The sequence below is a fragment of the Hemicordylus capensis genome, chromosome 6 (genome assembly GCF_027244095.1).
Source record: "Hemicordylus capensis ecotype Gifberg chromosome 6, rHemCap1.1.pri, whole genome shotgun sequence".
In the NCBI taxonomy this organism is placed as follows: Eukaryota; Metazoa; Chordata; class Lepidosauria; order Squamata; family Cordylidae; genus Hemicordylus; species Hemicordylus capensis.
The window spans coordinates 160466173-160479663 of record NC_069662.1 but is presented as its reverse complement, the minus strand read 5'-3'; the positions used below and the strand labels follow the sequence as shown (position 1 = coordinate 160479663).

General features: G+C 45.2%; 1 protein-coding gene across 13 annotated transcripts in view; it reads left to right on the top strand.

Annotated features, from left to right (window-relative positions):
* The window catches only part of LOC128329198 (sodium channel protein type 5 subunit alpha-like), a 371320-nt gene that overhangs the window by 221321 nt on the left and 136508 nt on the right, over positions 1-13491 (top strand). For all 13 annotated transcript variants that reach the window (XM_053259890.1, XM_053259889.1, XM_053259895.1 and 10 more), the window contains 3 exons: positions 1716-1954; positions 4082-4255; positions 8667-9023. In XM_053259890.1, coding sequence (XP_053115865.1) covers positions 1716-1954; positions 4082-4255; positions 8667-9023 — 770 coding nt within the window. The remainder of the gene's footprint in view (positions 1-1715; positions 1955-4081; positions 4256-8666; positions 9024-13491) is intronic.

Genomic DNA, 13491 nt, shown 5'->3' with positions numbered 1-13491 from the left:
TATGATGTGGCAGCTAAAAAAGCCAATGCAATCTTGGGCTGCATTCACAGCTACATGGTGTCCAGATCACGAGAAGTAATCCTTCCATTCTATTCTGCACTGGTCAAACTTCACTTGAAATGCTGTGTCCCATTCTGGGCACTACAGTTTAAGGAGAACATTGATACACTGGAATGGATTCAGAAGAGGGCAGCAAAGATGACGAAGGGTCTGGAAAGCAAGGCCTATGAGGAAAGGGTCCAGGAGGTGTATATGTTTAGCCTGGAGAAGAGGAGACTAAGGGTAGATATGAATGACAGCTGTCTTCAAATATCTGAAGGGCTGTCTCATAGAAGATGGAGTAGACAGAGGACCGGAATTGAACAAATGAGCTGGAATTGTAAGGAAGCAGATTTAGATTAGACATTAGGAGGAATTTCCTAACTGTTAGCACTAATTGACAGTAGAAAAGTCTGCCTTGCACAATAGTGGGCTCTCATTTGCTGGAGATTTTCCAGGTCTTGGGCACAATAGTCTTTCTCGCCCTTACTACAATTTAGGCAGAGACATTTCCCTAGATTCACCTTGTGGCCTACATCTCCTCCTCCTGCTGCTGCTGCTGCTATCCTGACCTTTCAGCAATATCCCACAAGGCAGCCAGGGGTTGCAGAACCTTGGAGAGCTCCCAGTGAGCAACTTGCTCCAAAGGCCAGGAGGTGAAATGAGGCCTTTGGTTCTCCTGGTTCACATTACCCCTCCTGGGCGTCACCTCCTTGCCTGGAGAGCAGACAGATTTAAGGGGGCAGTCCTCTGGCCTGGGGTCTACTCCTCCTCTTCTGCTCCATCACATCCCTCCTGGCCTGTTGCTCATACAGTTGTACAGTCTTGGGGGAGCCCAAGGTTCTTTGGGTGGAAGGGGGTGGCTCCTTTGGGAGGGGGATGTGCCCAGGCTTCAGCTCAGTGAGTACTGGCTCCAGGGTCTCCAGTTCTGGAGGCTGGGGTCTTTTGGCAGGCAGGCTAAGGCTAGGTCTGGGACTGACTGTTTCAGCTTGAGTACTCCCCGCTCCTCAGGGTTGGACTCTGAGCAACTGCAGGCATCACTGTGACCATTGCTGCTGCTGCTGCTGCTGCTGCTGCTGCTGCTGCTGCTGCTGCTACTACTACTACTACTACTACATGCCAAGTATTATGATTAGCTAGTAGCACTACCCTGTAAATTGTATCAGTGAGACCGGGCCTTTTTGGTTGTGGCCCCTCGGCTTTCGAGTGCCCTCCCCAAAGAGCTTAGCCATGATCCCTCCCTCAGTGTTTTTTTAAAAAAATTTAAAACACACATATGTTTAAAGAGGCTTTTAAATGGTTTATCTGCTGTTTCTTTCTGGTGGGTTCTTTAGTTCTTATATTCCTCAGTTTTTTACTTTTTAAATTAAATTTAAATGTGGTTTTAGCCTGATCTTTTAACTTGTTTAACTTTATTAGTCTTTTATTTTACATTGTATCTATTTTATTAATATTGTGAACTGCCCTGAGTAGTCGTGCTCTGGAGGGGCGGGGCATACATATTTTGAACAAACAAATGAGCGATAGCAAAAGAAGCAGGCATCCTAACTCGTGCTTTTGAAAACCCAGCTTTCTGTGGGAAAAGACCCTTCTCCGTGTGCAGTGGATGCACAAAGGACCCTTCTTGCCTCTGGCATGAACTCACCAGCTTGTATGTGCTGCTCCTTCTTCTTTAGAGCTTGAGGAATCCCAAAGGAAGTGTCCACCCTGCTGGAATCACTTTGCTGTGAAGTTCCTCATCTGGGACTGTTGTCCGCTGTGGCTGTTGATCAAGCAAAAAGTTAAGTTTGTCATCATGGATCCATTCAGTGACCTCACCATCACTCTTTGCATTGTGATGAACACTCTCTTCATGGCCATGGATCATTACAAGATGACGACAGAATTTGAGAATGTGCTTAACGTCGGGAATTTGGTAAGGAGATTCGTCATTAACAAGGAATGCATTCAGGCAGGAGAGGAGAATTGTTGCGATGGATCGTTCCAGGGCCTAAGCAACCCAGCATTCTGCTTCCAACAGTGGTCAGTTGTGTGCCTCTGGAAACTGACTTGCAAGACGCAAGGGCCTTATTTTTCCTCTTTCCCCCCAGTGTCTGTTCAGATGTACTGTTCATGGCAATTCCTTTTATCTAGGGAGCTCATGGAACTGGTGGGTGACTTAGGTTGGCTTCAAAATAAGAGGAACAGTATCCCTGATCTGATGGGTTTTGACCTGGGCAGTTTGCCCCCTCTACAGTCTTGGGGCTTTTTCAAATATTACATTATAGGGAAACCCAGGTTTGCCACTGAATGTATACATGACGGAAACCCACAACCAATCCTGACTGACAAGTTGCCTCTGTGATACAAGTATTTGCAGAGATGTGTTTGTGCATACATGTTTTATGTGAAAATGTATGTGAACATTTCTCTTGCAACACTAGAACCGGGGGTCATCCCATGAAACTGTTGACCACGAAATTTAGGACTGACAAAAGGAACCACTTTTTCACACTGTGCAAAATTCATCTATGGAATTTGCTACCATGGGATGTGTTGTGGTGGCCGCCAGCTTTAGCAGGGCTTTGACAAATTTATTGAGGACAGGTCTATCAAAAGCTACTATTTTTGATGGCTATAGGCCACCTCCAGTCTGAGGCAAAATGCCTCCAAATACCAATTGCAGGGGAGCAACAGCAGGAGAGAGGGCATGCCCTCACCTCTTGGCTGTGGGCTTCCCTGTGTGAAACAGGATGCTGGACTAGATGGGCCTTGGACCTGGTCCAAAAGGACTGTTTTTATGTATTTTGGTGTACACTTATAAAATGTAATGTGTGAAGAGACCTCAACTCACCATTTAAGAATAATAATCTTGATTATATAGTGGTTGTACGAATCTCTTGGTGAAGCACTTTGGGCTATTCTGAACAGCTATATTGATTCTTTTCTTCATCTCTCCCAGTTATAATTATTACATTCTTAAAGTGCCACCTTTCCCACTATTGTGAATACTTGTTTGTTTAATAGAGGGAGATGGAAATGAGCCTGGTAGAGTCCCAAGAGGCAGCTTGTTCCCAGATGTTAATATTTGTTTACAGTGATTTGAAATACGAGTGGCAAACATTCAGGCAGGCACAGCATGCAGCTTGCTGGCATGATGGCCCATTTCACACATTATATGGCAATGAATCTGGGTTTGCTACCATGTGTGAATTCAACATAGAGCAATACCCAGTCCTGGCTTGCTGTATGCAGGATATATGTTTTCCAAATATGGGTTTTGCATCACAGCAGGCAAGGATACCATGATTAGTACCTGAGCCAACTGGGGTGGTTGGTACCATCTCCGGCGACAAATCCATACCATCTGAATGCTCCTTGTGATTTTTGACAAGGGCTACACCCCTAGAGATGGAAAATAGATTTGTAGCATTGTAATACTGTAAGCTTCCGGTGCATTATCATGCTTTTATTGTCCTGACCATCGAGCCCACAGTGGCCAAATGTTTAACAGTGTTTTAAAAGAGTTTAAAAGTTCTATAAACACAAATGACATGCTATAAAATGTCATCTATGTTGTCAGAGGAATGGAAATGACAATTGGTAGGAATGTTCTTCAGAGGTCATTCCATGGAGAGAGTAAAAAAATTTGTTCATTGTTACCCTAACCCTTTGCTCTGTGCAAAAATGACTGCAATTTCCCCCGTAACCGATTAGAGGTAGGGATAAAGAAGGGGTGATAACACAGAGAGAGCTATAAGTGCAACAGTGCTATCACCTATCTTCCCTCTCTAGGGGGGTAAATGTTGCCAAAGATCTCTGTGAACATTTGTCCCCTGAGATGGTACCAGTGGCCAGAATTTGTAGGCCTGGCTCATGGACTAGAGAGGTTTGTCATGCTACTGTACCTAAAACTGTAATGTGCAAAAACCTCATGACAAGAGGAAAAGAAGGATTTGGAAGCAAAATGTGGTGTTTTCTCCAGCTGCGTTTTCGTAATTGTAAGAAGCCACCCATGACACAAGATCTTGCTTACAGGTTAATATCCTGTTGCCTTTCACAGGTCTTCACTGGAATTTTTACAGCAGAAATGGTCTTCAAAGTGATAGCGCTGGATCCCTATTACTACTTTCAGCAAGGCTGGAATATTTTTGACAGTATAATTGTCACACTAAGCCTCATGGAACTAAGTCTCTCCAGCATGGGAAATGTGTCGGTGTTACGGTCCTTCAGATTGGTAAAGTGTTCTCTCCATGTCTTCCTCTTTCTCACCCTTGCCCATGTGCATAAAAGATAATATGTTTGTGCCAGTCATGAGTGGGGAAAAGACTATATTATACGCCTCGGAAAGAGAATAAGAGTCCGTTCACACATGCATAATCTCTGCTTGAAAACATCAAGGTCGAGGGTGTGTGTGTGTGTGTGTGTGTGTGTGTGTGTGTGTGTGTGTGTGTGAAAAAGCCATCATGGGGCAAGCAATGCAGATGGAGCTTTCATATTGACAACCATCACCTCCATCACTTTTGCAAGCCACTCTTATAGTCATGATTTTAATTTCTGATGACTGTAAATTAATAAATCTGCCTCGATGATGTTCACTTTGAAAATGGCCCATTTCTGTTTACTGTACTAATAACATCAGAAGCTGCCTTATGGCCACGCTAATGCTTGCGCAAATGGCCTCTGTGAGGCCCTGGGCCATGCCAAGCCTCACAGAGGCCATTTGCATATGCGCGGCGGAGAAAATGGCTGCCGCGCCGGTATATGGAGGCCCAAACGGGCCAGAAAGTGCGGCTGAATGGGCCGCTGCGGCAATTACAGAGGCTGGCGGGGGGAGGGGGAACCTTCACAGATCCCTGCCCACAACCTTTAGGAAGCCCCCCAAAGGGGCTAGAGGTTAAAAAAAAATCAAAAATATATTCGCTAACCCCTCCCCGGACCGGGGGGGCGGGTTGGAAGGGGAGCCAGAACTAACTGGTCCGGTGAAATTGGAGTGCTGTTCGCACTTAAACCGAACCGGGCCAGCCAGTTCCGTGCAGACCCCTACTGGTGGGGAACCCCTGCCCTAAAAGGAATATCTTACTGTGCTCACATCCAAGTGCAAACCAAGGTGGACCCCAAAGAGGACAGTCCAGGCTTGCTACCTCAAGACCAGCTCTCCTCCCCTCACATTTAAGCAACAAATCAGAGACAACTACAACGAATATTGATATTACACTTTTAGGCAACAGTTCTCAAAGCAGTTTACATGGGAAAATAATAATGAGTAAATAAGATGGCTTCCTATCCTTGGAGGACCCACAATCTAAAAAGAAATATAAGGGAAACAGCAGCAGGACTGCTGGGGGGTTGCTGTGTTGGCGTTGGAGGGGGACAGTCTCTCTCCACTTGCAAAATATCAGAGAATCACCACTTTTCAAGGTGCCTCTTTGCTCCCTTAGCCGGGGTAAGCTGCTAAACGGCCGTCAGCTAAGCTGACACTTCTGACTTGGTTTTGAGTTTGTTTTCATGTGTCTTGGACAGTGCCTTCTCTGGCTATTTTTGGTTCTTGTCATGAGCACATTTGTAGGGTTTTGATGCTGTCCTCTTCGCTGTGCATTCGTTTAGGAAAGAATTATGCTCTGAAACACCCCACCCCACCTTGGAACCACTTTGGAAGGAGGCTTAAGTGAAGCAGAGTCCCCCTAAAGACAATGTCCCCCTCTGAAGCAAAGCAATCTGGTGTAGCTTGGAGCCAATTTGGCTGCCCAGCTGGCTGCATTGTTTGGGTTCCCACCCCCACCGCTATGTGTTTTCCTCTCACAGTCTGTCTGTCTCTAACTGCTTGGGGGCTTTTCTCCATATATGGAAAGTGGCTTCTAAGCAGTTAGGAGGGCTCAGTGTGAGACAATGTGATTGACAGCTCTGAGCTGTCAATGAGGCACATGGCAGCTGAATAAAAGCTTTTAATTGGTGCTTCCTTTGCTTCCCCGTCCAATTAGTTCCTTTCTTGGGAGGGAACTATGAAAATGACCCCTTTTGGGGTCAACATTTCCAGGACATGTTTGTTTGGTGTATTCTTTAAATGAATAAATCCCTTCCCATGCGATTGTTCCTAATGTATCTGTTCACTCCAATGCAATATCCTCATTTCTTGTGTGTGACTCATTTATATTTTTCTCTTTTAATGTGTTCCCAGAACCCAAACCCAATCTATCAATTCCATGTTTAACCCAAACATCCTGGACCATTCCCCATATCTGTGCTAGGGGTGTGCACAAAAGTGGCTTGCTATAAGAGTGGTTTTCCTGGTTCAGCAAGTCCGAACTGGTCTCATAGAGAATTGGTCATGTTCAGTTTTGTGCCCCCCCCCGAACTCCCCCCCCCGCCCGGCTTGGCATGAATTCGAGTCAGTTTGGGGTTCTAGTGTAAAAAAAAATTAGTCACTCACTGTTTCCGGGGGGGGGGCGCTGCCACGGGGTGAGGATCTCCAGCAGTTCCCCCTTCCCTGCCGGCCTCCCCCAGTCTCAAAATGGCCCAGTTCAGGTGGTTTGGGGCCTGTTCTGGGCTCTTTTTGGCCCATTATAGGCCTTACTGTACTGGCAGAGGCCATTTTGGAGGCCGCCGCACATGTGCACTGACCATCTGTGTGACCCCGATCATGCAGATGGCCACTGCCAGCACGAAGAGGCACAGAACGGGCTGAAAACCACCCAAACCAGGGCATTTTGAGAGCAGGGGGAGGCCAGCGGGGGGAGGGGTAACCACCAGAGACTCCTCTACAGCCACACACCCCGGAGGTGTTGAGTGCTTAATTTAAAAAACAAAACAAAACATTAGAACCCCAAAACTGGCCCTGAGTTGGCCAAGCGGGTTCAGCTCGACCTCAAGCCAAACTGGGCCCGGTCAGACCCGTTTGATGGTGAACCGGCTAGAGGTCAAGCCAGTTTGCAAATCCCTAATCTGTGCCTCTGATATTTTTGTTTTGACTCAACACTTAAATTCAAATTCACAGAAATATTGCACATTTCCATTCAGTAGTGTTTACCTTGGAAACCACTGCAACTATCATTCTGAAATATTACATGGATTTTACTGATGGACAGCTCTACATCCTTGTGAGGTTATGCAAATTGTCCACAAGAACACTGAGCGGGACAGGGCAGGACCAGTAGAAACCTTTTAAAAAGTATCAGACTTCAATTGCCCCAAGAACAAAAATCCCAACATCTCTTTTGATGAAATTCAGCAGGTTTTGCCCTCTCATGGAGGGCCTCTCTTCCTTCAAGTCTCATCCATTTCCAAAAAGAAATTAAAAAACTACAATGAATTGAAATTTGCCCATTGAAATAAATGGGAACCAAATCAAAGTTGAAATGAAGCAACTGCCCAAACAGAGCATGAAACAAAAACAAACAGGTGAAATGAGCCAATAGTTAAGCCAATTAAATACTACCTTATTTCTTTTATGGTGCCATCATAGCCCTTGGCCTCCTTTGTCAACACTTCCATTTTATCTGATTGGCTGTGGTGACCCATGTGATTTTGTCAGTGTCACAGCAGTGACATAATGATGTCATAGAAGCTCATAAACAAAAGTGCATGGGTTACCACAGCCAGTTGGCAATGCACGTGAGCAAATGAGGCCAAGGATTCTGAGGGCACAGAAGAAGAAAAATCATGCTGAGAAAAAAGCAGCACTTAGGGAGTGAAAAAGTACTGAAAACCATTAAAACAATCTGCAAGTTTTGTGAGGTACTGTTCTGGGAATTTGTCCAGCTGTGTCAAATGTGCTATTTTCCAAGTGAATATCAAAATTCAAGTATATCTGGGGAAGGCCTAGCCTTGGTGTCATTTGTGAGCGTGCCAGTAATTTAGAGCTTTTTCTTTTTGTTTTAAAAATGGGAGGGGAAGCCGGTCCCATGTCTAAGTATCTTTGTCCTCAACTACACAGGACTTTAAGGGTGATAACCAAAACATAGAATTGCACCTGGCAACACCATTCCTACCCCTCTCCATTGCAGTGGATTGTCTGAGGCTAATTGAGGAAGGATAGAATGAAGTTTCTCACCGATTTTGTTCCATCTCTTCAATACCCCAGAAGAAAATAAAATCACCAGTGTAGCAAAATTAGGCAGGGATTCCATTACATCCCTACAGGAAGCAACCCATTGGGTTCTAAGGCCTAGTTTTCACTGAGGTTGGGGGCTCCATTAATTGAATGTCCCTCCAAATACAAAGCTAGCATGTCAGAAAGAACACTAGACTAGAATCCTTCCTGCCACACCCATATTCCACATGGAGCCATTTTTTCTCCCTTGTGTGGTGGAGACTTAGTCATGTCAGAGACGCAAGTTTTGGGTGGTATAGAAATATTTTAAATAAAAATAAATAAATGTGAGCCACCCCTGCATGAAATAGTCTGAAGCAAGTACAGCCCAAATACAGATATGGGTTTACCACCTCAAGGACAGCTAGGCCCTACTTAATGGCACAACCTGAGCTAAAAGTAATTAAAAAAATATGCTGTGGGTTTGTCCTGAAATCTCCTTGTGCCCTACAGTATGTTTAATGTATCCTATTGGTTTTTCTTCTTGCCCTGTGGCAGTGCTGTCTGCCTCTTTGCTCTTCTGCAAGCCCTCAATTCTGTATTTCTGCTTTGTCCACAGCTGAGGGTTTTCAAGCTGGCGAAATCTTGGCCCACCTTAAATACTCTCATTAAAATCATTGGAAACTCGGTGGGTGCTCTGGGAAACCTCACCCTCGTTCTTGCCATCATCGTCTTCATCTTTGCTGTGGTTGGGATGCAGCTCTTTGGGGAATCGTATTCGAAGTGCGACCTCAGCACCAACACCACTGCAAATATACTGCGCTGGCACATGAAGGACTTCTTCCATTCCTTCCTCATCATCTTCCGCATCCTGTGTGGAGAATGGATTGAGACCATGTGGGACTGTATGAAAGTGGCTCAACAGCCTTTGTGCCTTCTGGTCTTCTTGCTGGTCATGGTGATTGGGAATTTGGTGGTAAGTTTGCCACGACCTTTTTATAAAACGTTGGGTAGCTCCCTGCTCTCCAAGTTCAAGTTGTCAAGGATGTTGGGGCTTGAAGTTAGAATTACATGGCTTGAGGCAGAGACTCAGTGCAATGAGTTCAGTGTATAGACATTCAGGCCTCAGAATTCACCAGTGCTGCTTTCTGAATCTTCCGTATGTAACATTGGCCCTTCTAGTTGACTGGCGACCTGAAAACTTTGGGTTGATCAGACCTGGTATAAATACGAGGGGGGTAGCCTTTGTCTGGTCAACAGATTGTTTGCTGCACTTAAGGTGCCAGCTTCCAGACCCACCAACTAGCCCAAGGGACCCCGGGATGAAGACTCTAGGCCTAGGTTCAGGTATGCCCATGATGTAGTCCTGACTCAATCTGTTAACTCTCCTCATAATGATGAATATGTCATTGTTCAAAAGTGTTTGGCCTCTGTGCATGACCAGAATTCTGTGGAATCCAGTTTTCAATATGTGTGTGTTAAGTGATTGCCTGTTTATGATGGAGCGCGCTTGGATTCAGAGGGTAGTGGAGCATCAGTGGCCTCGACGTGTTGCTTGATGGTGGGGCAGGGTGTTGCACCTTGGATCTCTTCTCAAGGCTCCAGGCTTGTAGTTTGGATGTGCTGCTGTCCAGAGAGTGTATGCCTAAATCAGGGTATTTGCCTGTGCCCCAGAGATTGCACTCTCCCCGTACACTTCTTGTCTGCTACTTGATTATACCAAGATTGAAAGATGTCCCCATGTGCCCCCTTCATGCCCATGGCCACATTGGAGCTTAACTTTAACTTTATTGTAATCTGCAACCAGTTTTTACAACACCCCTCCATTAAAACAAAATCTCAATTCAATTATACAGTAAATATGTATTTTTAAAACAAAGGAAAAATGTGGAGCAATTCTTAACTAATCCAGTGACAAATTCTACAGATGGTAGCACAAAACTGCCCAGCACTGGAACAGCTCACCCTTTGCATTACTCCATGCACTGTGTGTGCGAATGATGCAGCCATGTGGGCTGGGATGATTGTGTGAAGTTTTTTCACCACGGTCAAGCAATCTTGTGCTTACCCCTAAAAGCATTTGTGCTCCTCGAGTGCTAATGTTATATGTTCTGAAAGCCACCAGGGTTTCTTCAAGCACTCTATTTAATGCTCATTAATACTAACTTCATGGGCTGCCACCCCATCCCCTTCACTCAAGGCAAAAAAACCAACCAAACATACAAACAAAAACACCTTGGGCAATGGGGAGACCTTGAGAGACCTCTCCGCTGGCTACTGCTCCATCCCCCTTCCCCAAGGGGAGTTTTTGGGTCTGTTGGTGGGAGGAAGCAGTGGTGGAATGCTGGGATGTGTGATCAGAATCCAGGCAGGGTGCCTACTTGAGGTGGGCAGTTGGTGCTTCAATTCTGTTTGCGCAAATGATTGATCATCTCTCTGTCCAATGTTTGCTCGATCTCTGTTCTTACCTAGTTGGCAGCATCCACATGGTTGTAGAATTACATAGGAACATAGGAAGCTGCCATATACTGAGTCAGACCATTGGTCTATCAAGCTCAGTATTGTCTTCACAGACTGGCATCAGCTTCTCCAAGGTTGCAGGCAGGAGTCTCTCTCTCTCAGTCCTATCTTGGAGATGCTGCCAGGGAGGGAACTTGGAACTTTCTGCTCTTCCCAGAGTGGCTCCATCCCCTGAGGAGACTATCTTACAGTGCTCACACTTCTCGTCTCCCTTTCTTATGCAACCAGGGTGGACCCTGCTTAGCTAAAGGGACAAGTCATGCTTGCTACCACAAGACCAGCTCTTCTCTCACACACACACATGCATGGGGGAGCACAATTCACACATGCATGGGGAAGCACTAAGGAGAAGAGGATCATACCTAGCTGAGGGCATATGTGTGGAAGAGGCCCCATACTCCACTTTATGCATCTAGCCTTACAAGTCTTAATCTCCTGAGATTTCTCAGCTGGTTGTGCTTCCATGAAGCCCTCCTGCTTTATTGCAGGCCCTCAGCAAGGCACTTTCAGGAGAGGGCAACTCTTCTGACTCTGAATCCAAGGTATGTGTGATCATCTAGGTGTGAACAGTCATGGCTGGGGAAACATGTCAGCGATTCCTAAGCCTTTGGCATAGTCATGCTTCCTGAAATGTGTGTTGGCACATCACAGTACCACCTCAAGGCTGCCAATTTCCAGTCAGATGATGTTAGTCATCCCTGTACGACTGGATAGCTTGACCGCCGGCACCAAATTAGGTGGCGGTGCATAGCTCTCTTTAGTGCCATTATAATGCACTGCTGTAATAGCATTGCATTTTCGTGTCACTGACGACACCATCGAAGGTCTGATGAGATCGGAGAACGGATGGAACAAATCTCCCACGCTTGCGGGGAAATGGCTTGGGACTCTCCAACTTGTATAATGATATTTACAGTAAAATTTTGCACAATGGCTTGGCATGTTTCAGATGGAAATGAAGGTCGCGGGGGTTAATACAGCAAGCCATGAGTTGGCAAGTTATTAAGGAACGATGGAGTGGCTCGTTAACGGTGCTTTCTCTATCAGGAATCCTGGCAGTTGCCAGCGACATGTAATCGTACCCCACGTTGTGTCGTGTCAGCTGACACCGAGGGGCCGCCTGATACCACCTGTCTCTCTGAGGAGAGTTTTGTGGTGTGATTTTGAAAGCTGTTAACATGCTGGCTCAGCAAGAGAACCTCAGCACTAAGAGAGAGCGAATGGGGAGGGGGAGGTATTCGGAATTGTGACCTCTAAACCGCTAAGACAGTGAGATTGACAATGAGATCCAGTGCACATGACTCATATTATTTCTGCACTGGGTGGCAGACAGATGGAGTCATCTGACTCATTTGTCATGAACAGGACTGGCTTTTCCATGCCACCACTCAGCAAACATTGAAGTGGTTAGGGGGCTAACTGGAAGGTTTTCCCTCCAAAAAGGCCAAGGGCATCTTTGGGGGAGAAGCCCCCTCCCCTTTGAGCAGTTACCCCAAGGGTTCTTCAACTTGGGACCACACTGCTCTGTTGCCAGAATTGGCTTTTTTAAAGCCAAATTTTGGGTTACGGCCCATTTGACTCATGAGTATACCCCTTAGGTATACTCATTTGACTTATTTGACATTTGACTCATGAGTATACCCCTTAGGCCACCCTCCACAGATGTTCTTCGACTACAGTTCCCATCACCCTCAGTCACAATGGCCAAAGGCCAACTCTAATGGGAGTTATGTATTATGTAGTCCAACAACATCTGGGGACCCAAGATGGAAGCCGCTTGCATTATCCATTCACCAGTTCTGCTGCTATTAGAATAAAATATTCGGGGATGACGGTGGTGTAAGGCCCTACAGATCCAGACTTGGGGAACTCCAACCAGAAAATCCAGGCACCTTATAGTCTGTGTCACAGTCAGGGTGGATTTGATTTAAATCAAATCGATTTAAATCACGATTTAAATCACTAGTCAGTAAGATTAGATTTAAATCATGTTTTTTTACATAAAGACATTCTTGCTGGTATAATCTTAATATTTACAGCCAGATGATGGTTTCATTTTTGGTCCTCTTCTAGATAGAAAAATTGCCCACAATAATCTTACAGAAACCTCTGGAAGAGCATGACATTGTGAATGGATTAATGGAATTCATTTACCAAAAAATTTAAACATTGCATATATACAGCCTCATGCTGCATAATTAAAAACAAATCCTTATTTCATGATGAATACCTTTGGACTATAATGTATCTTAAATAAAAACTATCATTAGATAGATTTTTTCCCCTCTAAAAGCTTTTTATTTTAAAACATCTGATTTAAATTTAAATTAAAAAAAAATCAATGATTTTTATCCACCCTGGTCACAGTTATAGTATGCTTTTCTCAGGAGTAGCGCTTAGACTCTGGCTGGACACTCCTCCTGACCTGATTTTTATTGTGACAACCAGCCCCAAGATGGTTGTTTTTGCAGAGTTGTATCATTGTGCATGTGGATGGCAGTAACACGGGTGGAAGAGATGCTAATGAATTGAAGATAATGCAGTTGCAGCAAACTGTGCATGTTCCAGTTCTGGAATTAGTTTTAGAAATTATCCTAGGGATGATCTGAAGAAAATATCTGAGTGGTGCTGCCTAGCGAGCGATTAGGGTAATGGGCACACCTGTCTCACTGCCCTCTCCCATAACGCTGTTCAACTTTGCATAATCGCGGGGAGGTGCTTCATTGGAACCGCACCCTAGTTGGAACAAAATTCCAGGTGAATGAAATGCAGGGCAGAGCAAGCCTATGGAATCACTTCAGAACCAACCAGGGGTGACTCTAGAACAGCTAGTTTGGGACAGCAAAGGGGTGGCAAAGAACATTGTTAGCAGAGTGAGCATTTTGCTAAACAGTAAACACTTGTAAAAGCAAGGTAATTAATGT